The 26791-nt window shown below is 42.2% G+C and overlaps 2 protein-coding genes across 4 annotated transcripts; both read right to left on the reverse strand.

Moving 5' to 3' along the window:
* Nucleotides 1–74: 74 nt before the first annotated feature.
* LOC116390554 (rhotekin-like) lies at nt 75–11478 on the reverse strand. The gene is made up of 13 exons (XM_031860355.1): nt 11461–11478; nt 9457–9656; nt 8867–8913; nt 8721–8774; nt 8392–8506; nt 8055–8297; nt 7866–7960; nt 7686–7787; nt 7449–7582; nt 5174–5333; nt 2364–2462; nt 1217–1304; nt 75–193 (listed from the first exon to the last, which is right to left on the reverse strand). Exons 1-13 carry the CDS (start codon nt 11476–11478, stop codon nt 187–189), a joined length of 1362 nt encoding a protein of 453 aa, XP_031716215.1. The 3' UTR covers nt 75–186.
* A 789-nt stretch (nt 11479–12267) lies between these two features.
* Nucleotides 12268–26497, reverse strand: zgc:162472 (transcription factor TFIIIB component B'' homolog). Of its 3 annotated transcripts, none has more exons than XM_031860346.1 (29): nt 26380–26497; nt 25229–25422; nt 24521–25148; nt 24297–24400; nt 24090–24155; nt 23508–23678; nt 23147–23280; nt 22942–23036; nt 22783–22837; nt 22531–22665; nt 22152–22385; nt 21941–22004; nt 21649–21850; nt 21454–21557; nt 20919–21294; nt 20612–20746; nt 20096–20132; nt 19879–19992; nt 17316–19791; nt 17015–17166; nt 16726–16871; nt 15956–16019; nt 15709–15862; nt 15479–15605; nt 15355–15397; nt 15152–15259; nt 14811–15060; nt 13304–13610; nt 12268–13223 (listed from the first exon to the last, which is right to left on the reverse strand). In XM_031860346.1, the coding sequence occupies exons 2-29, from the start codon at nt 25414–25416 to the stop codon at nt 13113–13115; spliced, it is 6780 nt and encodes a 2259-aa protein (XP_031716206.1). In that variant the 5' UTR covers nt 25417–25422; nt 26380–26497; the 3' UTR covers nt 12268–13112. The 3 variants fall into 3 exon arrangements, with proteins under 3 accessions (XP_031716206.1, XP_031716205.1, XP_031716207.1); XM_031860345.1 differs by having other exon boundaries at nt 22152–22388; XM_031860347.1 differs by lacking the exon at nt 20612–20746 and having other exon boundaries at nt 22152–22388.
* Between the last annotated feature and the right edge of the window lie 294 nt (nt 26498–26791).

Raw genomic sequence — 26791 nt, forward strand, 5'->3', positions numbered from 1 at the left:
TTACATTAACAAAAGACTACATCGCTAAACGATGGTACAGAATTTAATATCTGATCCAAACAGTACGTTTGTTCCCTGCACATTTTGAAATGGCACCGTTTTTCATGCCCATGTCCGTTTCCTTGACTGCAAATGAATGATATCAGAACGGTGTCTCACTCCTCCGCTGCCACTGTGGAAGGCTCATCAATAACTGTAGAAAGAGAGAAACACAGAAAACTGGAGTACAATGTTAAAACAAACAAAAAATTGTACTTTATCAGTTCCAGTCTGTTTCAGTATATGTAATACAAGCAAAGCAGGTATATCAAAATGTGAATGTGTTTCTCACAGTATCACACACACGCCTAAATTACCATTCCAGTCTGTAAAGACAAGCACACAACACATTGTCAGGTGTGACAGTTGAAATGATGCATATCTGTTAAAACCACAGTTTGAGCTCTGAGGTTATCAATCCCTCATCTGGGCAGTGGTTGGTATGAGGATGTTGTACTTTCCCAGAATTTCTTTTGTCTGATCACTTTGACACAGTTGTCATGGTACTGGTGACCTGCCCTGACTTCTGGGCAGGAGGAAGTGTATCTCACCTTTTACATTTGTTTTTGAGTGTTTGCTTAATTGTTTGACGAATCACATTGATTTACAACAGTACAGTGCCTAATTAAGTAGCGTTTTTACACCACGGTTTAATAGCTTCATGTAACATGATTAGGCTGCTTGTAATCTCAAAACTGATCATAAACAACTCAATACTTGTACTTGTGATATAAACATGTACTTGTACATCTCCATCAACAGCCTGGCAATCTTACCACCATCTAAGTGGTGTCTAACAACTGCATATACAGTACGACAGAGAGAGACGCCTCACTCATTACTAGAATACTGAAGGAAAACACACTCACACACACTCGAGGCACTCAAAGTTACACAAAGCCAGCGGTGTAAAATACGTGTCATCTTCTTAGCTTGTTGCTTAGCATACATCAACTATCAGGATCTCTTGTACAACCAGTTCTCCTGGACATCTTGACCAATCTCTGCACACAAACCACCACACTCCCGAACATCTGTGGCGTCTGACACACAGGTGCATTAAGTGCAGACTTACATTTGTAACTTTGGAGGCTTTGCCATTCTTACATTCTTACATTCATACCGAGGTAAAAATGTGAACGGCAGAGGGAGTGTCTGCTGTGGCAGGAGAGCCTACCTTTCCTTGTAGTAGGAAGAGAGCAAAGTGCGGATCTCAACAGATAAATCCGGCACCACAAGACCCTCTCCGGGAGAGGAAGGTGTTACTGAAAGAGACGAGGAAGAAAGAAAAGTACATTTTCCATTTTAAAGATATAAAAATAGAGGTCAAATGTTTTAAACACCTCCCTTTTTGACTGGAAACGTGTTTTTGTGGTTGATAAAGGGAAACTTCTTTTACTTTCTTTCTTGCAGCCTGTCTTAATAAATCAACATTTACCTACGTCGGTTGCTCCGATCTACATGACGTGATGTTTTTGTCAGCAGTTGGTGGCAACAATGCCCTATTCACTCCCAGAGTGTCTGCCTCATTATGTCAGGTCTTTGTTTTGGGCAGCATTATTTATCTTTTCGATCTCGCTATTTACTCAAACCCGCTTGTCTGCTTTTAGGCCTGGCGCCTCTCCAACTTTCTGCAGAAGAGGGCGCAAGGTGTGCAAATAAGGCATTGCATTCCATGTGTCTATTTATTGTTGAAAACGGAGAGACAGATTTAGTTGGCGATGGCGATCTGATTTATTTATGGATATGAACAGAGTGCAAGTTTTAGCTCATTAGCTTCAAGTCGTGGCACATTTTCCCTGATGTCCGAGGCAGCCATTCGTTTCCTTTCTTTTCCGCGTGATATGGAAATGAATTGTCAGACTAATCGAACTTGCCATTAACAATGGATCACATGACTGCATGTATGTGAAAGTGACCGCTCCCTGTGACAGATCACTCAATTCTGCAATTCCTTCCCAGCTCGATGGAACTAATGTATTTCATGTCATCATGTTAACGCCTGCAACTTTGCTGTTTTGGTTCACTCTCACTGCTTTCATCAGTTTAGTTTTTGGCAACTCCACAAATCCACAGTTTACTACCTGCCCAGAGACAAACAGCAGACGGACAAAGTCAGTGACTACCTGGTGAACATAGCGGAGCATTTAGCAGCTTAACAGACAGATATTTCCCTGGTGGGCAAAACAGTATTTAAAGTAATGGGAATATTGGAATTACAATGAAGGATTCCAGAGTCTGCTAATAGATTTTAATACATTAATAAAATGAATGGAAACAAACGAAGGACTGGAATTGCAGTGTGTCTGTTTGTGTCACACTACCTATTTCATGGTATAGCGATCCTTGCTTCACTGGAATGACTTTCTTGGAGCTCTGCGTTTTAATCTTCATGAGTTGATCACAACACTGCTTCCACTGGCCTGCAACAAATATACATATGCAGTGATTTTCAAAGCATGATAATGGCAAAAGCTTTTGTCAGTTACTTAAACATCAGCTTCTGTCCCTCGGCAATTAATTATTCTGTGAAATCATATTAAGAAGTTGGCAGTATCGCAATACTAAGAATACAGGATAACACATAGATACCTGTCATACCTCATACCAGGCAGCGCTTGGTGTTAACAGCGTTTGAGCACATGCAATGTGTTCTCCGTATTCTGCATATTGAGGAACTCTGATTCTCATAATTGTCTTTATGTGCTGTGCTGGTGTCTTTGAGTCAGTTTTGAATATGTGCTCCAAGCACACGGCTGTAAATATCAAAAGGTAATCTCATATCAAGGATGATGAGGACAAACCAAAGCTCAAACCAAAAGCTCCCCCTTTAATAACCCCTTTAACTGAAATTAAATTCAAATTAAGGAGGAGTTTGCAGCCAAACAAGAGAAGTGATCTTTGCAGGAGGAGAATAGCTGATGAGTAAAGAGAACTAAGATTTAGTTCCCACACATGTTATTGGTGCATCTGTAAAGGCCTGAGGAAGGTCACTGTACTAAAACAGTTTGCATTCTGGATGTACAAATGATTTCTTTCTAAAGTGAAATGTTAAATGCGAGGCGGTCGAACGGTAAACAAAAGATGCGGACAAACAAACAGACCCTTGTGTTTTTTTTCCTGTTTATTTGTAAATTCTGTGTATGTAGGTGGAGAGCAATGTCAAACCGGAGTCAAAATCCTTGTCTGCGTATGCGTACGTGGCCAATAAAGCTGATTCTCATTCTGAAACCATCACACATTCACTAATTATTCACACAATAGTACTTTGACAGACACATTCTCAAACCTGTTCTCTCTGCAACAAGAGGAAATAAAAAAGATTTTAGACTTTAACAGAAAACATAATTGCTTCCTGCAAACACTTCCTTATTGAAGAAGATTTTTTCCATATCTTAATACTCTGAAACACACTGAGGCATAAGGAAATAGGTACAGGGGCTCTTCGTTCAGACACTCTGAGACTTGGAGAAACGAGAGAAATGCAAACTTTTTTCTGTCTGTGAAGACGTGAAGTAAATGTTAATGTATTCCACAATGTAAAGATTCACGGACAAAGAAAGAATGGGTTGCCGTTAAATTTGCCACATTCACTAAAGAGGTGATAATATCTCACTGTTTTGTTTACAGCTTGTTTTCACTTGCCCCAAGTTGCCAAAAAAAAAAACAGAGCCTTTCAGGTGTTATACTACTCTTTAGTATGTCTGCCAATCACTCATGAATCAGGTGATTCATACACGCTGTAGCCGCAGTTGGATGGGAAGCCAGCCAGAGATTGCATCAGCACGCAGAGCAGCTATAAGACGCTGGGAATTATTAGACAATATGTAAAGCTGCTCTTAAACTTAAAATAAAAGAAACGACTGCTACATTGTCTAATGGTGATGCTTGGTGTTGCGTGCTCATCCACTGTATGACTCAACAATTGGAAGACTTTGTATTGTCTCAATGCCGTACAACTAGGCTATGTCAAATTCATTGTGGCTAGAACATTGTTATTATGTTCGAGCGTCACCATAATCAAAATTGGAAAATCACCACTCCCCTTAATCTTAACTTTAAATATGTATAACTACATTTACTGTCATACTTCAGAAGATCACACGTCTGGAAGCTTGTAGCTGGCGCCAGCCGAATAGATGAACATTAATACTAATTAACTACTAGACAATTGAGACGTCACTAAGTTCATACCACACTAGTGTGTCACCAAACTCTGTAACTAGACAGACAGATCAATAGATCAATAGTAAATAAAAATGTTCAACCGTCTATAAATAAATAAATAGAGTGTTACTTTTAGGTCATACTCAGAAGAGGAGGAAGTACTGACAAATATTTTGTTTGTGACACATTCATAAAATGACATGCCTCATTCACCGCTGCCATGAAAGAATGCCGTCTTGCACGTATCAGCAGGTTGCCGTTAAAATAAGGATGATAAAGATTCCCTCTAACCATTCCGGAGTGAAGACACTTGGCAGAGTTTGAGTCAAGACTGCAGTCAGGTGAAGTTTGTTCATAACGACATTCACGTGTGCTGCCTCGTGTTCATCGCAGTGGAATGGTGTCAGATTGTTATTCCTTCCGTAGAGACAACATATCACTGGTAACATTTAGAAGTTCGTGTTTCACTATGAAAAAGTCATCACGGTGCATCTGAAAGCAATAATTTGACGGAAATGCACGTATTCATTTGCTTGCTGAGAATTAGATGACGAGACAGATACCACTCTCATGCCTGTCTAATGCTAAATATTAAGCCGCAGTCAGCAGCAAACCAGCTTATCTTAGCATAAAGACTGCTCTGTCCAAGGGTGACAGAGCTGGCTGCGCTGCAGCCAGTTTCCTGGCAACCCCATGGGGGGGGGGGGCCTCCAGTCACCGGTCAATGCTGCCAACCAAGAAATAGTCTGACACAAAACCACTGATTGACTCTTTGGTTTTAAGATCAAACTGTCTTCAAACTGAGGGGAGTTATCATAAAGTTGATTCTCTTCAGTGCACATGTTGTTCTAGGCAGTCAGGGCGTAGCAAAGCACATTTAATGACTTCTTGGCCCGTGGCCTAACTTCACACCTTTTGCTTGGAACTGAGGTTAGCTACAGTTCAGTTTTGTTAATCAAGGCCTCACTCATGTCATAGACGTGTTGGCTGATGGCCTCGGCCCAGCGCTGCGTGTCTTCAGGTGCTTTCGTTTTTAGCGTATATACATCCTCTCCTTGATGCTGTGTGCTGATATGTATACTCTGGCAAGGGGCCGGATCTCTCTCTGCCACGCACACAACGGTATCCTGACAGAGAAACAAAACACACTCGTTATAATTCTAAATAAATAATAACTCCTTATAACTGTCATCATCTGATAATCTGGATGGCATTTTCTTTGATGCACATGGTGAAGTACAAAAGGTGTGTTTTTAATTCTACAATTTGCCAACTGCATACTAATAGCTAACTTGTCTATTGACAGTAATTCAACAGCTTTAACTGCCATTTGACTGAAGCCCATAGCATCAGAGTACATTAAAAAAGTTCAAAGTTCAAAGTTTGCTTTATTGTCAATTCCACAATGTACTGGACATACAGGGGAGTTGAAAAGACGTTTCTCTCTAGTCCAACATATAAACATATAAACATAAAGTGAATACAGTGCAATAGATTAAAAAAAACATTTAGACAATATATATATAATAAGAGAAAAAGAACAAAAAAAACTATCAATCTGTATTTAGCAGCAGTTGGACATGGGGAGTCTTAAAAGAGAGGAGGGAGAGAGTTCAGAGAGTTCAGCTTCCTAACAGCCTGGTGGACGAAGCTGTTTGAGAGTCTGGTGGTGCGAGCACGGAGGCTCCGGTATCTTCTCCCAGAGGGCAGGAGGCTGAAGAGACTGTGTGAGGGGTGGCTGGAGTCGCGCACAATCATGGTCACTTTGCGGGTGAGGCGAGTGTCGTATATGTCCTGCAGGGAGGGGAGTGAGGGGAGTGAGGCACCAATGATCCTTCCAGCTGTGTTCACTATGCGCTGCAGGGCTTTCCTGTTGTAGTCAGTGCAGCTTCCGCCCCACACAGAGATACAGTTTGTCAGGATGCTCTCAATGGTGCCTCGGTAAAAGGTGCACATGATGGGTGGTGGTGTTCTTGCCTTCTTCAGTTTGCGGAGAAAGTAGAGGCGCCTCTGAGCTTTCTTTGCCAGTGATGTTGTGTTGGCTGTCCACGAGAGGTCTTCACTGATGTCCACCCCCAGGAATTTGGTGCTGCTCACTCTCTCTATATCAGCACCATTGATGGTCAGTGGTGGGTGTTGAGTGTGGCCTCTCCGGAAGTCAACAATAATCTCCTTGGTCTTGCTGTTATTCAGAAGGAGGTTGTTGTCTCTGCACCACGTGGTCAGAAGGCTGACCTCCTTCCTATAGTGGGTCTCATCATCCTTGGTGATGAGACCTACCAGAGTTGTGTCGTCTGCAAACTTGACCATGTGATTGGTGCTGTAGGTTGTGGTGCAGTCGTGTGTCAGCAAGGTGAAGAGCAGTGGCCTGAGCACACAGCCTTGAGGGGCCCCTGTGCTCAGTGTGATGCTGCTCGAGGTGTTGTTGCCGACACGTACTGCTTGTGGCCTCTCACTGAGGAAGTCCAGCAGCCAGTTACACAGCGAGGTGTTGAGCCCCAGCTGGTCAAGTTTGAAGATGAGTTTTTGTGGGATTATGGTGTTGAATGCTGAACTAAAGTCTATGAACAGCATTCTCACATATGAGTATTTTGAGTCCAGATGGGTGAGGGCTGGGTGGAGAGCAGAGCAGATTGCATCCTCCACGGAGGATATTAGAATATGACCCTACAATACGGACTATTTTACTTTTTAGAAACTATCTTAAAATAGTTTTCTCAACCTATGTTAATGCAACAGGAAATAAGGAAATAGAAAGTTCTGCCACACAAATCTGTATTCTTCTTAACCACTGCTGCCAAGTTGTAAAACATATAAAACATTTGTACATGGACACAAGCCAAAAAGGAGTACAATGAAAGCACAATGTGTCGTACTTTATAAGCCTTTCCAATGTTGTGATGTAAAATCTGTGCCTTGTAACTGTAACTGCCTGACAGATAAATGTAATGAAATAGAGTAGAAGTACAAAGTAGCATAACATGAAAACACCCAAGTGAAGTTGAAGCACCTTAAGATTGTAGAAACAGCAGTAAAATACTTCAGTAAATGTACTTGAATACTTTTTACTATACTTAAAAAGTTAACAATATTGAAACAGTCCCCATTACAGCAGGTTTCCTCTCGTTCTTCATTAATTCAGTGCACTCTGTAAGCCTCGGCCTGTTATTGTAATCAACATGGGCAATGGTGTAAATGAATCCATCTTTTTATTCATAAGGCTGTGCTCATTTAGAACAAACCTTTTTAATGGGGATTACCAGTAATGGCTTGTCCTCAGACTCCAGGTCTTCTGGATTCTGGTAGCAGAAAACACTTTGGCCCCTGAGGACGCCGAAGACATTTTCACAGCAATTAAGGTCCTCTCCAAGCTGAAAGAGAGCAGAGAATAATGTGATATGGTGATTACTAAAGTGGATATATTATTAAAAAAAAGAACCACAAGGCAGGATAATATATGAAAATAAAGTCACCTTAACCTCGAAGCTGGCCACTTATGATTGGATGATTCATGCACAGAGGTTGAGCTACTAGGCGGCAGCACATACTGCCATACAGAGGCACCCAGAATGGATTATCCTCTGGCAAAATAAACAGATTAGGGATTCATCTTCAGGAAGAGAGGAGGAAACAAGAAGAAGAGATGATTTGTAACTCACCTGTTGCTGCTAGAGACAAATCATGCGTCTTGAAACCTTCCTGGACGTGTTGGATTCTCAGTGTTGTGTGAGCCAGCAGGTTATACTTAGGCCCCCTGCAGACAAAAAGCATTGGGCAAAATCAAAGTGACACTCAGTTACAAAATATGTCCCAATAGTTTGCCTTTCAGGGAGAATTGTCATCCTCACAGTGCTGACAGGTCCGGGGATAAAGGAGGCGACACACTTCCAGGTGTTGCATTTCCTCCACTGGATCCACAAACAGCTGCAGACTCAAACGCAGCGCGGATCTTTTTCCCCGAGGAGCATCCCACTGTGGCCCCCAGACAGCTCACTCTCCTGGGTCCTAGAGCCCCCGGGGAGAACTCCTCAACCGCACAACTGCTGTACAGCTCGACACGAAGCTGAAACCCTGGACCTACCTCGTTGCTGCTCGTACACATTTATACAAAGACAAACAAAAGTGGCTCTTTAGTGGGATTGGACAGAAACTGAACCTCTTAAAATACAACAAACTGTGACTTACAATATAGTGCCTTCAAAACAAATGTCAGTTAGAGTCCTATCCACCATCACCAGATCAGTTTCATGTATCTCTGTGCCACACTGAAGCAGGCAGAAAACAGCACAGCGCTGTAGCTCTGCAAGTAGAAGCAGAGAGTAAAAACTGCAACTGATTCTAAAGGTCCTGATACATATTTATTTCCTCTAATGGTATACATTCACGCAGGTCTTTTTCAGTGCACTTTTAGAAACGTTTATAGAAATGATATCTGGCATTATGGTGAGATAAACAAAGCTTTATTCATTCACATTTGTGCAATCAGTTCCCTTGACAACAGCATCCTGACTCACCTCCTTTGTTTTTGAAGTACTCTGAGTCTTTCCACATCAGTGGGATTCGCAGGTCTACAGAGTGAATATTATAAAGTAGGTACAAGTACTCTTTTATTTAAAAAAAAAAAAAAGAAATTGTGGCAAGATGATTGGTCAACACCCACCTGAAAGGGATATTTTCCCCAAACATGGCAAAACATCGTCAGATGGCCTGAGGTGAAGATAATAGATCATCAGTTTAACGATCTACACGTTCCTAACACGCGTGCTGCACAGTATCGTATGTACAGCAGCACCTGTGCAATCCAGTAAAAATACAGCACACATGACACAGTCAACACATCGGTGATGCAAGCTTAACAAAACTGAACACAGATAACATTTGTATTCTATTGTATCATATTGCATTTGATTACAATCTGAAGTGTCCACCTACTATTACGTGCATAGCGTGTGCTTGTAAATTCAGTGTGCATATGCGTAATATTACGTCCACATTAACAATTCATTAATCAGGTAAATCCACACATCTACACTAAGGGTTGTTTTGGAATTTAGGGACTCCAAGGTTTGAAAAAGCGAACTTGTCTGACCTCTAGTGGCGGGTAGGAGGCATGGCAATGTCCACAAACACTTCTGCTCTGCAATACAACTGCATAACAGTCTTGAATGCCTCTCCACTGACGCTAGAGCTATTATCTGTCTATTTATCCACACATTATATATATATATATATCATTGCACTCCATCTGACCTGCGTCCCACTCGCTGTAGGATTTGAGCTTTCCTCATCTTCTGCAGTTGGCTGAGCAAGGCCAGAATGCGGGCATTGCAGGTGAGCAGGCTCTTGGAGGCCTCCAGGGCCTGCTCTCTCCTGGAACAAGCTGCCAGGAGCTTACTGGCCCCCTCCCGCATCCGCACCTCCCTCTCAATCTGCTTGAGCACCTCTCCGTCCTGTCCGAGATAAGTGGGGGAGAAAAAAGGATTTTCTTTTGACTAAAAAGGCTGGTACTGAGAATTAGCTGACGTCCATGAACATAAGAGTCAAACAGTCAAAGCATGATTGTATTTTCAGTCACGCTGGCCACGTTGGCCCAGACTGAAATCTCTCAACATCTATTGGATGGATTGCCATGCAACTTTGTACAGACTTCATGGTCTCCAGAGGATGAAGCCTTATTACTTTAATGATGCCCTGATTTTTCATCTAACACAACTAGCAGGTCTTCATTTAGCCACTGAAACAGCTCAACATCTAGTTGGATTTGTGCTAAATTTTCATGGTTCCCAGACAACGCATCCTAAAGATTGAACCTCTGACTTCTCCTCTAACTTTACCATGTTGTTTTTAGAGAAATATATTGACAACTATTGGATGGATTGGCCATGAACTTTAGTACAAACATTCATGTTTGCCTTTGAATTCATTTTAATCACTTTGCTGATCTCCTGACTTATCTAAATGCCATCATCAGGTCAAAAACCTACCTTTACGACCGAACATCTAAAAAACTAATGACGTTCCCATCAGCCTCAGCTGTACTTTGTGTTGAGTGCATACCTACACGCCATACTGAGATGGTAAAGGTTACACATGCTGAACATATTCATGCTGACGTAACCATTTAGCCCAAAGCACCACAGTGCCTGAGCGCAGCCTGGTGGTGGAGCCACTAGCAAGGTGTAGACTGGTTATTGGATGTGTCATAACGTGAGTTATGAGTGTGATTAATAATTCCAATGTCAAGACGTTAGACAGCCAGTAACACACATGACTAGTATATGGGGTTGTAGTCACTATTGTCATCCTTGTAACTTTCAAACACCCTTCTGATCCGTCTGGCAACAGGTCTTCAAGCACACTGACCCAGGCCCGTTACATAAGAGCCCAGACCCCATGGGGCAACGGTGTTAAATTAGTGCATGACATTAATCCCTGGATGTAGTCCAGCTGTCAGAGCCCCAAGACTTAACTCCCTTCAGGTGAGCAACGACAAGGCGCATGTTGCTGGAATTTAGTTCCCCACAACAGTCTACAATAGCCCTTTGTCTCAGCAGATGCAGTTAATCTTTGATTAGTGGAAAAAAACAACAGCATGTATGGAGCAGTGGGAAAACTCCAAGCATGTAACCGAAGGATTTTTTCTTTTTAGAGGAGTCTCTTGTTGAGAGTGCCCTTTTATATGCACACGATTAAGAGCCTGTAGAAATAGCCATGTAGATGCGATTAGGCTAGATTTGTTATTAGACATATATACTTATATACAATGTGGTCCTCTGAATGAATGAATCAGAGAGTTGATACACTTCAGGTGATTCTTCCATGGCAACACTTTTCCCCCCCATCATGAATATAATGAGCACAGCCTGAACATGAGCGATACTGTTACCGGTTGGTTAACTGGGCACAGTTTTTGGAGGTTCGCCATACTTTCCCACGCCACATTTGTGAGGTAAAGTACAGCTTTAGGGATCAGAAGGTTGCTGCATAATTCAGTCATGTTTTCTGAGCCTAAGCCATGGTCATAAACTGAGATTTTCCTTTTATCCCAAATAATGACAGAACCTGTTATATTAACTGATTTAGCAAAAACCTTAAATGGTTCATTTGTGCCATATTACAATACCTTTCACCAATCATTCAAGGTGTATAATCTGAAGGCACCACTATGTAAAATAACAATTACCTGTAAAATTTAAAAAAAAGGTATATTTGGTACATTTTGTAAATAAAAAAAACTAAACTTCTCCCACTTACCTGGGTGTTGTCGCTCATGTTCCTTCTCTGCAGTGCTTCAGAGGTCTGCTGCAGTCAGCAGGCAGTTAAGTGAGTGGAGCGACTAATCTCACAGCTGACTGACTGAGTGTTGGAGTGGAGCTGTGGACGGTGCAGTCAGTTACTCAACAGAGAGATCAAAACAGTCTTAAGCCTCACTACAAGAGGTTGCAGTGTGAGGGATTAGAGGCTCAAGCCTTCTATTACGTCAGCCGTATCACATGCATTCATGAATTCATAAATACAGTGATTCACAAGAACACTATATAATCTACTGAATAGTTACAGCATCTCAAAACACATTCATTAAAAGCAGACAATTATCTAAGCTAAAAAACAACCAACGTTTAATATTCAATACAAGCTAATTGTAGTAAAATAATGTAATGCTACAAAGAGATACAACACTAGAGTTTCTATGAATCCGTACCAAAGTGAAAAGTAGTTGCCCATATCATAACTTCATCATTTTGTCCTATTAGACATTTGTGTGAAAATGTTATATTTAGCATATCAATTCTTGAGCTACGGTCAAAAAGTAAGTCTTGAGGCCAGTGACCTTGTCCTCTCACCACCAAAATCGGATCAGTTCATCTTTGAGTCCAGCTGGATGTTTGCGCCACATTTGAAGAAATTCACTCCAGGCGTTCCGGAGTTATCGTGTTCCTAAATATGGATCGGACAGACGGACAAACCACGAGGACACTATCCCTGCAGCCACACGGCCACCGCCGGCACAGACGCACAAAAACCAGCAAAGTGCCGATAAAAGACTGAATCAAGCGGCGGTGGAAGAATACATTTTTATTCAGATCTTACAGAGTTCCATGTTTTACTTTTAATAAACCAATGAAACATTTCAGGAAGAGAACACATGATGTGTTTTGGTTTCAAGTATCAAACATAGTAATATGAATGCTGTGAATCTGTACAAGGACCTCTTTGAACACTGAGCTGAACAACACTATCTATATGCAGCACCAGAGAATGTCTCAATGAAAGCTAACTGATGGAACATTCTCCTGAAATAAAGTGTGACTTCCTCTGCTCTGTATTTGGGGTGCATTTACAAGATATAATGATGCAATGTTAATGTTAATGTTAATGTTACGTTTTTTTTAATAAAAGCAAATTTTAAGACGTTGTTTTTTCTCAAATACAAACAAAACTTAGCACAAAAATACATATCGTCGTTTGAATATGTTTTCCTGAGACTGGTGTTGCTGTCAGTATTAAAAAGGAACAGATATGGAAAAGAAAAATATCCAAAAACCCTATTTGCTATTATACAATATTTACATTTTCACAGGTATTTAATAACCAAATAAGGGAATCTGAGGATTTAAACATAGTGAATAAATGCTTCCACGTCTTTGACTCAAGTGATTCACCAGTGTTCTGGTTATTAATGGTGTAACATTGTTTGTTAATAAAATAAAAAAAAGGCATTTCACTAATGGAAACTACTAAATATATACAAAGTGCTTGTGAAAGTATAGTCAATATATCTTTATCCCTTAATTACAACTGAAAGCAACAAAACAAAACAGGCTTTTGGTCACAAATTAACCTACAGACATAACTTAATTTTAAAAAGGCAAGCCACCCGCTTTCACTCCACCTCTCTACAGCCGTCATCCCTCTTCCACTTCTGTAAAAATGTCACATAGGAAGTACTGAGACACACTGGTGGGCTCCTCTATAGAGCTGCTCTCCACAGAGTCACTCTGCTGAGAAGCTGAAACCTGCAACAAAGAAGAACAATGAATCAGCTGTGATCAACTCTATCATGGGTGAATATGAATTCCACTTGTTCCCTCCTTACCTCGGCTGGACACAGAGAAGTGTTAGGAGTTGTGACTCGGCTGTGCTCAGAGGTCTGTTCGACGTCCACCTCCGTCTGTGAAGTGGTGAAGGACGTCGAGTGGGTGTCTTCTGTCAGCTGTGTCGCACTGCGCGTGGGAGCGACGTCACGTGATGTTGAGGCTACAGGCGCTGGCGTAGATCGTTTTCCAGCTGCACGAGGAGTTCTGAGCTTCGGGCCCTTGGAGGTGCCTTTGCCAGGTGGAGAATCGCCTGCGGGGGCCGTGATGTTTGTCTCAGACATTATTGGGGGGAAGCCTTTGGCTTTTCTGTCAGGTATTGGAAAACAAAAAGGAATTAACATTTAACGGGGTCCTCACTAATTTCTAGAGATCATTTACCAAGAATTATATTAACCATTGAGGTGAACTAGGGATGTAAATAATGAACCGTTTAATCCTTAACCTACAATAAAGATTTAACCAATTAATGGTTTCAGTTAAACAGGTTAAACAGGAGCAGAGTGTAGGATTTAATCGCATCTAGTGGTGAGAGTGCACTATTCTTCTGCTCGCCTCTACCTTTCCAAAGCAAATACGTTGGCCTTCACGTAACGTAAAAAAAGCGAAAGGCGTGTCCCTTAAAGGAGAATAGCGGAATCATGCTGGTCCAGGTTAGGTGAGCCAGAGTCGTTAATAACTTCGCAGCCAACCTTCACTTTTAGGTGGCAAAACAAGCTAGCAAGCACATTCAACTTTAGCAGCTGAACCAACTATGCTAACTTTTTATATCGCTAACTAATTTAACTACACTGTAAAACATCACAGTCCTATTTAGTTGTGTTCATTTACTTCTTCTCTTTAACTCTGACAAGATACATTTAATATGTAAGTTGAAACAAATTTGGAATTTAAATCCTCTTAACTTGAAATGGCAAGTTGTATACACATGGTTGAGTTATTGTAACATAAAACTGTGAGTTACAGTAATGCAGAAATGTGTTTGTTTGACGAGGTAAGAAAAGTTTTCTTGAACTGATAATGTAAAACAATTCTTTGTGACAAAAAGTTCAATCCAATCAACTCTTACAACTAAAAAAACAATGTTGAGACAACTCGAACATTGTAGTTAAATCAACTTAAAATGTCTTCGTTAAATCAAAGGCAATCTTCAAGTTGAGTTAACTTGCATTTTCAAGGCAGCAGGTGAATTGTCATTTGCAAGTTTAACTGACTTGAAATGTTTTGTACCATTTGACCGTTAATATGATCCTGACATATGATCCTGACATACATAACATGACTTTCAGGCAGCAATGTAATCCGTTTTGGGGAGCTCTGATAGATATCCTGGTAGTTCATAAAGGAAAAAAACATTGAAATCATTTTCCATGACTTTGTACTGATTGGGAAATTGTTTTCCAGGTTTTCCAGGCTGCGTTGGAACTCTGTTTAACTACAATTGATAGATGAAAACTGGGGGAAGTCTTCACATTTCAATGAAGGATTTCTTTAACCGATTGTTCTCACCTATTCCGACTTCCAGTCACCCGAGTCCGAGTAGTTTGTGCTCCTGAGCTGCTATCCTCAGGGTGGTCCCCACCTGTCAGAGTCTCCTTTTCAACATCTACATGATCACCACTTCCTTTCTGTGGCTCAGTGACAACGTCATCACATGCTTCTGGCTGCAGAGAAGGCCCAGGAAGCTCTGAGTGCTCGGTAGCGAGGGTCTTGCTGGCTTGTTTCCTCTTTGAAGTCTTGGGCTTAACTTGCACTTTGCCTGATTATAGGACAAACATGTACATGATGAAAAAGAAGTGCTCAATTTGCTGAGAGTGCATGTGATGAGTAAGTATTTATGTCCTGTATACCTCTTCTTCTAGTGCCCAGCGGTCCATCAGGTTTAACAGGAGGAATTTCCATCTCATCATTATTCTCTAGGGTCTCTGATAATTTAGATGGATGGACTGTAGTACTCTCTGTTCCACAAACACAAAACAATCAACACTTACCATCAGTATTATGACATTAATCATTAGTTTACATAAATGACAGTGTAACACAATCACTCTACCATGTGGCTCCACTGGATTCTCCATGATCCAATCCTGTTGTGTCTGAGAAAAACAAAATGTAAATAAAAATGCAGACATTTTATCACATTGCAGCTACACATGGTTTCTTACAACGTCACTTACCACACGTGCAGCTGGGTCAGGCCCAACATCTTGTACACTGACGAGGCCCGTCTCACCACTCTCCTCCAGGGACGCAGGCCCGGAGAGAGGCCCTTCTCCTGCTGCTGTCGAACTCTCTCCAGGAACGCTGATGAGGAGCGAGGAAAGTTGTAGAATCAGACAAAACAATTTAAAAAAAGATTCACGCATGCATGGACGGCATGACCCTCTGATAAAAGGCAGGCACTGACCTCTGTTGCTCTATTGACGCATCAGTTACAGGAAGATAAGGGAGGTGTTCAGGCACACTGTCCACCGCCTCGCTTAATGGGCAGACTGGGATCTCAGTCAGAGAGAGGATGAAGAACGGTTCATCTGGATCAGAAGGCTCCTGCTGCGACAACACTGAGATTGAAAGTGAGAGGAGTGTTACGTAAAAACCATGGTGCATATACTTTAAATAACTCACAGGACAAAATCAGCTGAAATATGACTTACTCTCTGGAACTATTGAGAGACTTAGATGGTTTTGGGTCTCGTCTGTATTTGATGTTGATGCATCCTGTCATTGTGAAGGGAGAGAAATGAGACACATTTCAGGATTGTTCCTTAAATTAGATCTTCTCGACTATTATCTCCCACCATTAGTCCAGTTGTCCTCAAGGTGTATGGCGGCATGACAGGTGGGGGCGCTGCATGACCGAGCGGGAATGTGATGAAGAACTAACTGACAGTAATTAACTAAAGAAAAACGTAAATCTCAGTAAATTCATTGAGACATGATGAGAGACTAGTGTGTATTTTATATCTGGAAATGTCATTCGAAAGGGGGAACGACAGAAAATGCTTGAGGAAATACTGCCTTAGCGAAAGATGCCTTATTAACCAGTGCAATGACTGGGTGTACTAGTTGTGTTGGGACTCAACAGCAGGTGTTCCTAAACTCATCAGACGTACCACATAGGAGTGCCTATGCCTTCAACCACTTATCCATTACTTTCATTCGACTACCTGTAATGTTCTGTTGTTAAAGCTGACTCAATCTTTTCACACACCCACTGGCAACTGCAGAAGTACCACCTGGGGTACAATTACCGATGGTTGGGAATCACTGCCATACAATATAAACACGGTAAAAAACATATTGCTATATGTTATAAACATGTTGTTACATATCTAGCCATGGCCAACTACTAACGAGCTTAACACAACATCATACATGTAATGCTCACAAGATACACTCCTGAAAATATTTAATAATATCTTACCTGAGTCAAGCAGCCCAGCGAGGACCCAGGATCCTTTGGAGAGGAGTTTTGGTTACTGCATTGTTCAATATCTCCATCTGCTGGGTCTGGGATGTCAGGTCGGAGTTCAGACACAAGTTTGTGGCAAACTGAAGCATCCTCACCTTCTGAGCAAGCACCAAAATCGGTGGAAAAGAAGAACCGTTAGCGATCAACACGGGCACTGTAGGGTCATAGATGGCAGTAATGCTGAAGATCTGCTCAGTATTCTCTGAGGTTAGGGAACTTTTCTTCTAAAAAGGAGTCAAACCTTTTTCTGCTTGTTTTGTATTCTGATCTTGTCGGGGTTGTGGAGGGCGGCTGCGAACCAGTCTGGGTTTGGGTTTAATAAGCCGGCCTCTACGAGTCTGTGGAGCTGTTCTTGAGGGGGAGTCGGTTGGCTCCGACTGATTACCATCAGTGCTTTAAGTGGAAAACGCACTCTGTTACAAGAGAAACTAATAACTCTTTAATAATTCATTCAAAACATTAGGCTGTAAATGAGACATGACAACAGTATTTATATTGTCTTTTTGAGAACAGAACCAGGACAATATGCTTTAGTGTCTTACTTCTGGGCAGCTGTTTGATTCCCTTCAGAACATTGTTGGACTGCATCTGGACTCTGTGCCTCACAGTCATTCTCTGGAAGTGGCTGCTGAGTGCTTTCTTTTGGATCGGCTGTGGACTGTGTATTAGTGGGGCGTGTTGGATCATCTGTTGGTTGGGTATTTGACTCTGTAGCTCTAATGGACATGTCCCGTTTGCGCTCCCATTGTGAGGCAGGTACAGCCTCCACCTTATCATTTGTGCCGTCTAGTGACTTCTCAGGCTCTGCAGGTCCTAACTTTGTTGAGCTGAAAGGTTCTGTACGTAATGAACAACGTGTTGATGTCAAGTGCTGGTCGTCTGTCCCTGTGAGGTCCTGCTCTGTTTGTGCATTGTTGTTGTCCACAGGCTGTTGTGAGGTTAAAGAGGCGTCCATGTGGCACTGTTCTGGGGGTTTACTGATGTCACTTGACTGCAGTTTTGCGCGTGTCGTTCTTGGGGACGATCCTAAATTGGGTTTGACCTTAGAAAAGCGTGGCCTTCTTTGAAGAACATTTTGTTCTGAGCCCTTTGAGTTTGAGTCAAGTCCACGTCCAGCATCTGTCTTTTGCTGCTCAGCTGAAGACATTCCCTCTGTGGTTGTATGAGGAGAGCATAATTCCATTGATGGTTCCGGCACTGAAGCAGTGCTGGTACTTTTAATTTGGCTTGTTTTTTCAGGAGGGGTGGTACTGCAAGTTGGCTGTGCTTCTTCCATTGCTGTTGTGTTATCAGTGAATTCAGGCCTTGAAGTCTGGCTGGAGGGTGTGTCCGCATGCTGCATGGGTGTGACGGGGGCGTTTGTGGTATGAGGTTTAGACCTCGCAGTTCTTGACGTCTGTGGTAAGTTGGGTTTGGGTTGGACTCTTTGTAATCGACGTCTCATAGACTGGAAAGTAGATCCCACTTCACTCTTTTCTCTCTGACTGACAGGTAACTCCTCTACAGCTGTGACACATGGAGCGGGATGGTCGCTGCTCTCCTGGACTGGGGCTGAGTCTATGTTTGACCCTTGTTCAGTCTGGGATTCTGTGACTGCTGAGTCGGATGTCAACTGTGGATCGTTACAGCTACTCTCAGCTGCCCCAAAATTAGCCATCAGTTTCTCATCTAAGGACTCCAATATGGGCATTGTATCTCTTGTGGCCTGTTCCCTCCTCGGTGTAAACTGGGCTTCGGAAACATTCTGGTTTTCTGAGACACTCTGATGTGATGTTACTGCATCTGATTCTACCTGACCAACAACTTCACCATCTGTCTTTTTCTCCTCAGTTGTAGACAGTTCTTCTGTGGCTGTGAGAGTAGTCCCTAAATCCACCAGTGGTATCAAATCTGAAGCAGGATCAGGACGACTTGGTTTTTCAGGAGAGGTGAGGCAAGTTGGCTCTGCTTCCACTTCTGCTATTGTTTTTTCATGGAACTTGGGGTTTGGAGCTGTGTTGGAGTCTTCCTCTACGGTATCTTTTGTGGTTTGAGGTTTAGAACGCACAGTTCTTGATATTTGTGCTAAGTTGACTTTGGGTTTCTGGAATCGACTCTTCCTCTGGTGAGTAGATCCCACTTCACTCTCTTCTCTCTGACTGACGGGTAACTCCTCTACAGCTGTGACACATGGAGCAGGATGGTCACTGCTCTCCTGGACTGGGGCTGAGTCTATGTTTGACCCTTGTCCAGTCTGGGGTTCTGTGACTGCTGAGTCAGATGTTACCTGATTATTACAAATACTTTCAATTGTCCCAACATGAGACATCAGCACTTCATCTGTGGACCCAGATGTTGACCGTGAGTCTCCGGTTGCCTGTTCCAAACTGGGTTCCAACTGGGCTTCGGAGAAGTAGTGACTCTGGTTTTCTGATGCACTCTGTGATGTTGCTGCGTGGGATTGTCCTTCACTAACAGACCTCTTCCGACTGCCCGATGGCTCTTCTGTACGTTTGACTTCAATATAAGAAATGTCATCTTTTAACATGTTTTTACATGTTTCTGCTATCTTAGGGGTTTCCTCTGCAGACGCTAGTGTCTCTGCGGTTTGAGCAAGCTCAGGAGCAACTGTGTGGCTCTTCTCAGCTCTCCTTACTGTTGATGTCCCTGGTTGGGATTTTAACAGAGCAGTCCTGGAGGCTTGGCCTAGGTTAGGTTTTGGTTTCACCTTGGATGTGCGTCCTTTCTTGGTCTGTGGAAAATTTTTCTTTGAGCTCTCTGGACTTTGCAATTGAGAGGTTGGGTCCATATCAGAACCAGTCCTCTGATCAGTGGATTCAATAACGGAAATGTCATGATTGTCCGCTGTGCTGTTTAGTATCTCCACAATGGTCACAGTTTCTGATGTTTCTTTTACTCCATGATCAGAAGTTGTAGACAGAAGAGGAGCGACGCCGTCTTCCTCAAGTACAGCAGCCTTTGATTCAGTCTCTTCTTCCAGGTGTTGGCTGGTTTCATTCACATCGGCTAAAGTTGTCCCTGCAATTAAACATAATGGCACATTTTAAACTCACTGTAATTTGATCTAAAAAGGAATGCAATCATTTTGGCCTCTGTGTCTCTAACCTGCTTTATGATCTTGAATGTCTATTTGATTCTGTGCTGACTGAGGGAGGGGAGCCAGGTGGCCGATAGTCAACAGGGTTTGAGCGGCCTCATTGTAGCTCTCGGCCTCAGATACTAAAACAAAAAGACCACAAAAAAAAAAAAGAATGTATGAGACTTTGAGACCATATAAATATAGATGCCACTGGGAGCTACTCAGAATGTCTCTTTAACATACCTTCTGTGGGGTCTGAAGTAAGGAGGTCGATCACATCCTGGAAGGGAAACAAATATATTGTAAGTCACATAAAAAAAACTTCCCCTATAGGCCAAACTAAAACATGTGCTGTATATGGAAAACCTGTATTACAGAAGCCCTAGTTACACTTCTTTGAAATTTTCTGTCAACGTCTTTTGTCAGTTGTTTACATCTGGACACCACAAAGGTTGCTTTGAGCTCATGCATGCAAACAGCATGCAACATTGTCTGAATGAAACAACTGTCTTTTTTTCATTTAAATTAGCCAAGTCACAATACAAGTGTGTGATCAGAACGCAAACCAAATGCATGCACTAAAACTTAAAAGAGGGAGATATTTGAAGAAAATGATCAAGGCACAATGTTGGCCCTTTAGCAGCTATAACATGTGGATAGATCACATCAGAACTTTGACATAATGTTATATTAAATCAGTGTAACTGGGGTTAATGATTTAATGTCCCTTGTACTATGTTTTCGGCATTATACACTTACAACAAGCAGGTCCAACTGATGGTCACAGGGTTCATCTGTGCCTGTCTCATTTTGTGCCCGCTCGCAAGAGGCATCAGGGCACAGTGCATCTTGGGAGATGCCGAACACATCAGGAATATTGGCCAAGATATCAAGCTACGTGTGGGATGGGGGGGGGGGGGGGGATGGGAGTCAGAGTGGAGGCTTTGAATTATGGAATGAAAAACCATGCACAAAGAAAAACTAATGCGAAAAACACAAAAGATAAATGTAAATGAATGGATGGTGTGCATCTGTGCACGGCATGATAGGAAACAGTTTCACATACCTCCTCCATTGTCTCCTCCACTTCTGAAATCACAGGCCGTGGGGAGCGCAGGCCGGCAGGCACAAAGACAGGGGCAGTGCTGTCCTTTCTGGAGCTACATACAGCGGGCTCCTCCTCCTCCACATCTTCTTCTCGCTGCTGTTCCTCCTCATCATCACTGTAGTCTGAGTGAGAAGCCCTGAGGGTGACTAGTTTAGGCTTTTTGGACTCTTGGGATGATTGTAGCTTTGATGATCTTCCCCTCTTGGCTGTGCATTTGGGTTTAGGCCTGGCAGCAGAAGCAGCGGACCCCTCGGGTAAGGCAGGAGTTGCTTCAGATGCAGCCTCTTTGGCGGGGTAATTCAACAGCTTGATGGGTTTGGGCATTCTCCCATACCTATAAAACACAAACACACACTGATGAAGATGAAATGCTCCAATACTAATACATCCAGAGTCTTTTTTTTTTGGGGGGGGGGGGGGGGGGGGGGGGGGGTGATAGGAATGTTTCTGCTGCAGTGTTAAAATCATGTCATGAAAACATGAAATACTGTACCTGGTAGGCCTCGGAGGTTGAACGGTGGCATCCTCTTCTTCAGAGTCATCATTGGCTGACTTCTTCTTATCAGCTTGACTTAAAGGTGAGGCATCTTTATTTACCTGAGAAGTTTGCATAACTTTCAGTAAGCCAAAGTAATAATGTTGAGAAATATCCGATGACTCTAAACTGTGAAAAGAAAGAAATAATAACCTGGTCTTCAGCACCTCCGTCAATTACACTCTCCTCCCCTTTATCTGACGCAGTGTCGTTGGTCTTTGTGGAGGGTGGTGGGGGCTTTTTACCCCACTTCCGGCCCAAAGGCAGCAGTGGTTTTGGGCCTCGGCCTCGGGAGAGTTTAGCTGGCTTGATCTTGGCATCCTTGGCTTCATTCACACTCTCGGTCTTTTCAGATCTGAATATTACAACAAAAAAGAGAGTTTTAGTGTCAAACGAAGATGCGAAATGTTCTCTCTTTAAAACAGAATTTTTCAAGTTTAATTACATGTCTGATGTTGGACAGTCTTCAGGAAGTGCTGCCTCACTGTCCCCAGGTGTGTAGGCCTCATCTGAGTACATAAAAGCAACAAGTATAAATATTACTTTCCCTAGGATCACATGCATTACTTTTCTAGAAGTTATTTAACAACCTGCATTCATAAATCCACCAATTTTCATCCAGAAATGTTTGATAAATTGACTGAATGCTCCGGTACCTTGTTCATTGCTCTTTTCACCCGTTTTGTTTTTCTTGTCATTTGGTTCCTCAGTCAAGGCATCCTCTCTGTTCTTTCTTTTGCATTTCTTCTTAGGCTTCACGTCGTCAGTTCCTCCCTCATTACAGAGGTCCTCGTTCTCTTTCTCTCCCTCCTCCTCCAAAGCAGCAATTACCTTCTGCTCTTCCTCGTCTTCCTCCTCCACAACACTCAGCTTCCTTGCAGCTTTTTTGCCTGCTGAAGGAATTCAAACACACAAGGACTGTTGAACTGAGACGAACTCAAGGCGAGCAGTTGTTAAATCTCTACCTTAGAATAACACGCTATGAAGCAATAACACACAACTCACTGAGTATCACGCATGGAAGGACATGGTTACCTTTTGCCTTTCTCGTGGTCTTCTTGGGTGAGTTCTTCCCAGCCAGTGACTTCAGCTTCTTCCTGGTTTTCTGAACTTCCAGAATCTTCTCTAGTAGCTTCGAAAAATATTCTATGTCCAGTTTGCGCCTCTCTCCTACAAAATAATTGTCAATAAATGTTACGCAGAGATTGCACAAAGAACATCTGTCGCTCACTAATCACTAAATATTATATAAAACTAGCTAAACATATTGTCCTACTGAATACGTACGGAAAGCTTTGTCAACCCTCCAGGAATTCTCTCGCTCTTCTTTTTTAAATTTGTTCTGAAAGTTCAAAATGAATACAGTGAATACAGACAAGCTTTTCATTGTTTTGCTTCTTCATATCATATTCTATGAATACATGTTTATCTGTGTTCATCACTAACCTTTATCTCGGATCGAGCTCGGAGAGGAAACAGTTGACAAATCATGGAAAAGTCTGTCCCCACCATGCTAACTGCCAGGAAGAACATGTCCGTCTCTGATGGAACACAGCAAACAACCACGACATTAAAAAACAATATGAACAAAATGTGTGCAATAAAGATGTCATAGTTCATTATCTATATGTATTATCCATATGGGTTGAACCTTCACTGGACCAGGGTTTTGTATAGGTCCCCTTCCTGAAGCTCGAGTAAGTTGTAGTGGAGCCGCGCTCAAAGATGGGGTCCCGATCGTTGGCTGGATTTGGCCCTTTGGCTCGCAGGACTTCCACCGTCAAGCTGAGACACAGTTTGAGAGGATATGACGATAATGTAGAAACATTTATATGAAGAGCAAAAAGCACATCTCTGGAGGAAGTTACAGATGTTTCGTAGACACCGTTAGTCAGTTCCTATTATTGTAATAAAACACTAAAGTGGTACATTTCATCTACAATAACCGAGCTACAGGAAGTAGATAAACATGAAAAAGCATTCATTTTTATAGCCCATAGAAGCCCACTGACCTCTCTTCATCAATGATCAGTGAGCCGTCCTCGGCTACTTTGACCTGAGGAACCAACGTGCCGTCGTCATCTTCCTCTTCCTCTTCATCTTCATACCCCTCCCTCGGGCTTCCTAATTTAGGGAGGACCACAGCTTCCTGCTCTCTCTCTGGTGAACTGCAGGGTTTACATCTGAAAACAACCGGCAGAAGGAAGAGGGTTGGTTTACACGCAACATGATTGTCTCATTACGCACACTTATGATGTCCAATGTCAGTTTTATTAGTACTTGTTTCAATATACAGTTTTTGGTTTGAAGAAAAAACATTTATTTTCTATAAATTTGTAGGAATAAGTACATTTTTCATGAAAGTGAATCACGGCAGCTTTTAATGGCTCCCGCAGTTATTGAATCATTTTAACTTATTTTTAGAGTTCAAATGACAAAACCATGTTGTATTTAACTGACATAACAATATCATATCTCTTTTTCCCCAATTGTTTGGATATGAATAAGGAAAGTCAGAAAGAATTTAATGCTGTATGTATCGTTTGCATGATCAATACAACTATAATGGAATGAGATTTCAGGGATAAACTTACACTTCTTTTCCTGGAGAAGGTGGGACCACAGTCTCATTCTCTTGAGCTGATTCTTCTACACTCGATCTGAAAACAAAAACGCAAATTATAGTCACATAAGACAAGAAAGGAACCACAAAAAAAAAATGAATCAATAGAAAACTTCATCTGTGGAGATCAGGATTAAATGTGACACAAGCTTGACTAAGTTGCAGAAGAGACACTTACGTCATGGGGTTGGACTGTGGTAGATAACGGATGAGGTCCCTCATGGTCATTTTGGCAGGATCTAAGGTAAATTCCTTTGCACGTGTTTTTGATTTTTTGAGTTTCTGCAAAATCAAATGATAACACTCTTTTAATGTAATGACTCTAGAAGATATATCCAACAGTATGTATCTAATCAATGTGTTACTAAAGCAGCAGTACACAAGTGAATAATCTGAGCTTACCTTTTCTTTATGCATCTCCTGTCTGAGCAACGCTCTGAGTTTTTGGGCTTTTGCAATCCTCTGCAAGTCTGATGGGTCATTCAGGAGTCTACTCAAGGACAACGCTGGTGCTGAGATAGAAAGCCTACTCTTAGATGATACTAGGGTCTTGGCTTTCTCTGATAACGCGATAGCTTCTTTGTCTGGCAGAGAAGGGGGGACTTTATCTGGTAGTCTGGAAGGAACTCCTTTGACTTGACTGTCTGACGTGCTTTCTAATTCCTTGCCACTGTCCGCTGGCAGATTTGTTGCAGAGTCAGCTGAAGGCTCTGAACTGTCAGAAGGGATGAGGGCCGGTTTATGTTGCATTTTGGGCTGCTTGCTCTCTTCTGAAGGCCTCCGTCTCCTTGGGGACTGGAGTCTCTGAGGGGCGACCGTAGTCCCAGTTTGGCTGGACGTAGTTGGCTTGTCACGGTCTGAGACGGGGACTTCAATCGGAGTTTCAGAGACAGCCTTGACGTGGGATTTCTGCATTCGAGCAACTGTGGCGGGGCGGCCTGGGGCCACTTTGGGCTTGATGGAAAACCGCTTCCTTCGTTGGACTGCTGCTGAGGAGCTGGCACCTTCCCCATTTTGGTCATTGCCATCCCTAAACAGTAGTGAGAATAGTTATACATTTGTTATACGTAACACAAGTTGTAATCATGCTATTTAATGCTCGACACTCACCCTGGGGCTGTAGCTTTTTCTGATGGGGTCACAACAGACTGGATGTCTGTCACTGCAGCAGCAGCGCTGCTCTCACCAACGTCTTTGGGGGTCTCACTGGCCTCCTGGTTGGCTGAAGGGGCTTCCTGAGGCGTTTTACCGGCCTTAACGACATTGGGCCGAGCACTAAATCTTGACCGACGAAACATTTCGCCCTGAAAACACACAGGAAGGTGCATCAGTATTAAAACAGGCTCAAAGGGAAATATTACTGATAGGGATATGACCAACGCTACGTGCTTTACATACAACTCACACAAGTTAACAGATATGACTGCATCAATAATTGAATAATTGTTCTTATATCTAGTTGTTTCATAACAGAGTTTCGATGTGCTAAACTCAATCATATGTTCAGTCCTTAGAATACAAACACATATACAATCATATCAGCACAAACACGTCTCCCTGTTTCATCGTTATCACTTTGCTGGGCAGCATTACAGCGTCATTGCATCAGCACAACAAGCTGTGGAGTCAATGCAGAACAAGTACAATGATGTCATGCCCTGAAGTACAGTCACAATCAACATTTTGGTTGTGTGACTGTAGTGTAAAATACTTAACATTCTTTGACAGACTGACATTTTTTTTGTCCCACTTGCATAATCTTGAGGAGCTGATAACCGCAGACTCCAGTTTTGATGAGTTTATTCGACAATGACTACTTTACGTGTAACGTTAAGTACTACAACATAGTACTTGATGCACTAAACCATCACTTATCGCTGTAGCGCTAGGGAGAATACCTTCTTTTGTGAAACTGACTTTTGTGCAGACCTAAGCTAACGTTATTCTGTCAGCAGACAACACCAGTCACGTTGACACTGGATAAGTCTTAAATCTGGCCGTAAAGAAAAATAATACCACCAGAGGTTAAATTAGCTCATAAGGTGTATTCATACCAATGCAAGACAGAAACAACAATGCGTGAATAAGGGTGAAAACAAGTCAAAAAGCGCACTAAGCTGAGCTCAAACTCGCATGATAACACTTGTATTATCCGTGTCTTCCTGACTCGGACCGTCCTATTGCTAATGTTGTGAGCCTGAGACAAATACATTTATAGTTTAAATACGTCTACATATGGTGTTTATCTGTTAACAACGTACCTGTTCAAGAATATGTCGTTTGTTGGGAGAAATAAGCTTTCGTTTATCGACGACGGGTAGCAAGTATCGGACCCCATGAACACACTAGTCCGCCATGTTTTTCATGACGCGCAATTTTCGTGTGTAATAGGGGCTTGTGGGAAATGTAGTCGGATTGCTGCAAAGCGGTGGATGTGGCAAGACCAAACGTGTGAGCATTGTATTGTATTGTACAGTCTGCAGTAGGCTTGCAAAATAGTGTATGTAATACTCAGCGAGGTACAAATATTAAGATGGTTTTTTTTAAGTAGGCCTAAAAGTAAAAATACACCAATACAAAAATTAAACCATTCTAAAAACACTAGTACAGAAATATTAGCAATAAAATGTGCTTATGTACTTAGTGTATATGTAATATCAATAAGTGTACCTG

Source organism: Anarrhichthys ocellatus, unplaced genomic scaffold, assembly GCF_004355925.1.
Source record: "Anarrhichthys ocellatus isolate YVR2014 unplaced genomic scaffold, GSC_Weel_1.0 scaffold23, whole genome shotgun sequence".
NCBI lineage: Eukaryota > Metazoa > Chordata > Actinopteri > Perciformes > Anarhichadidae > Anarrhichthys > Anarrhichthys ocellatus.

Bases quoted from the DNA above. Each gene is read 5' to 3' on its own strand.
- LOC116390554 (XM_031860355.1), bottom strand. The intron at 8,507-8,720 runs GTGAGTCAGGAT...TTCTACTTGCAG, and splicing joins GTACTTCAAAAACAAAGGAG to AGCTACAGCGCTGTGCTGTT. The intron at 8,298-8,391 runs GTAAGTCACAGT...AATGTGTACGAG, and splicing joins TGTTTTGAAGGCACTATATT to CAGCAACGAGGTAGGTCCAG.
- zgc:162472 (XM_031860345.1), bottom strand. From the start codon at position 25,416: ATGTTTCGTCGGTCAAGATTTAGTGCTCGGCCCAATGTCGTTAAGGCC. The intron at 16,872-17,014 runs GTTTGACTCCTT...GTGCTTGCTCAG, and splicing joins TACAAAACAAGCAGAAAAAG to AAGGTGAGGATGCTTCAGTT. The intron at 15,260-15,354 runs GTAGAGTGATTG...TTTGTGGAACAG, and splicing joins GAATCCAGTGGAGCCACATG to AGAGTACTACAGTCCATCCA.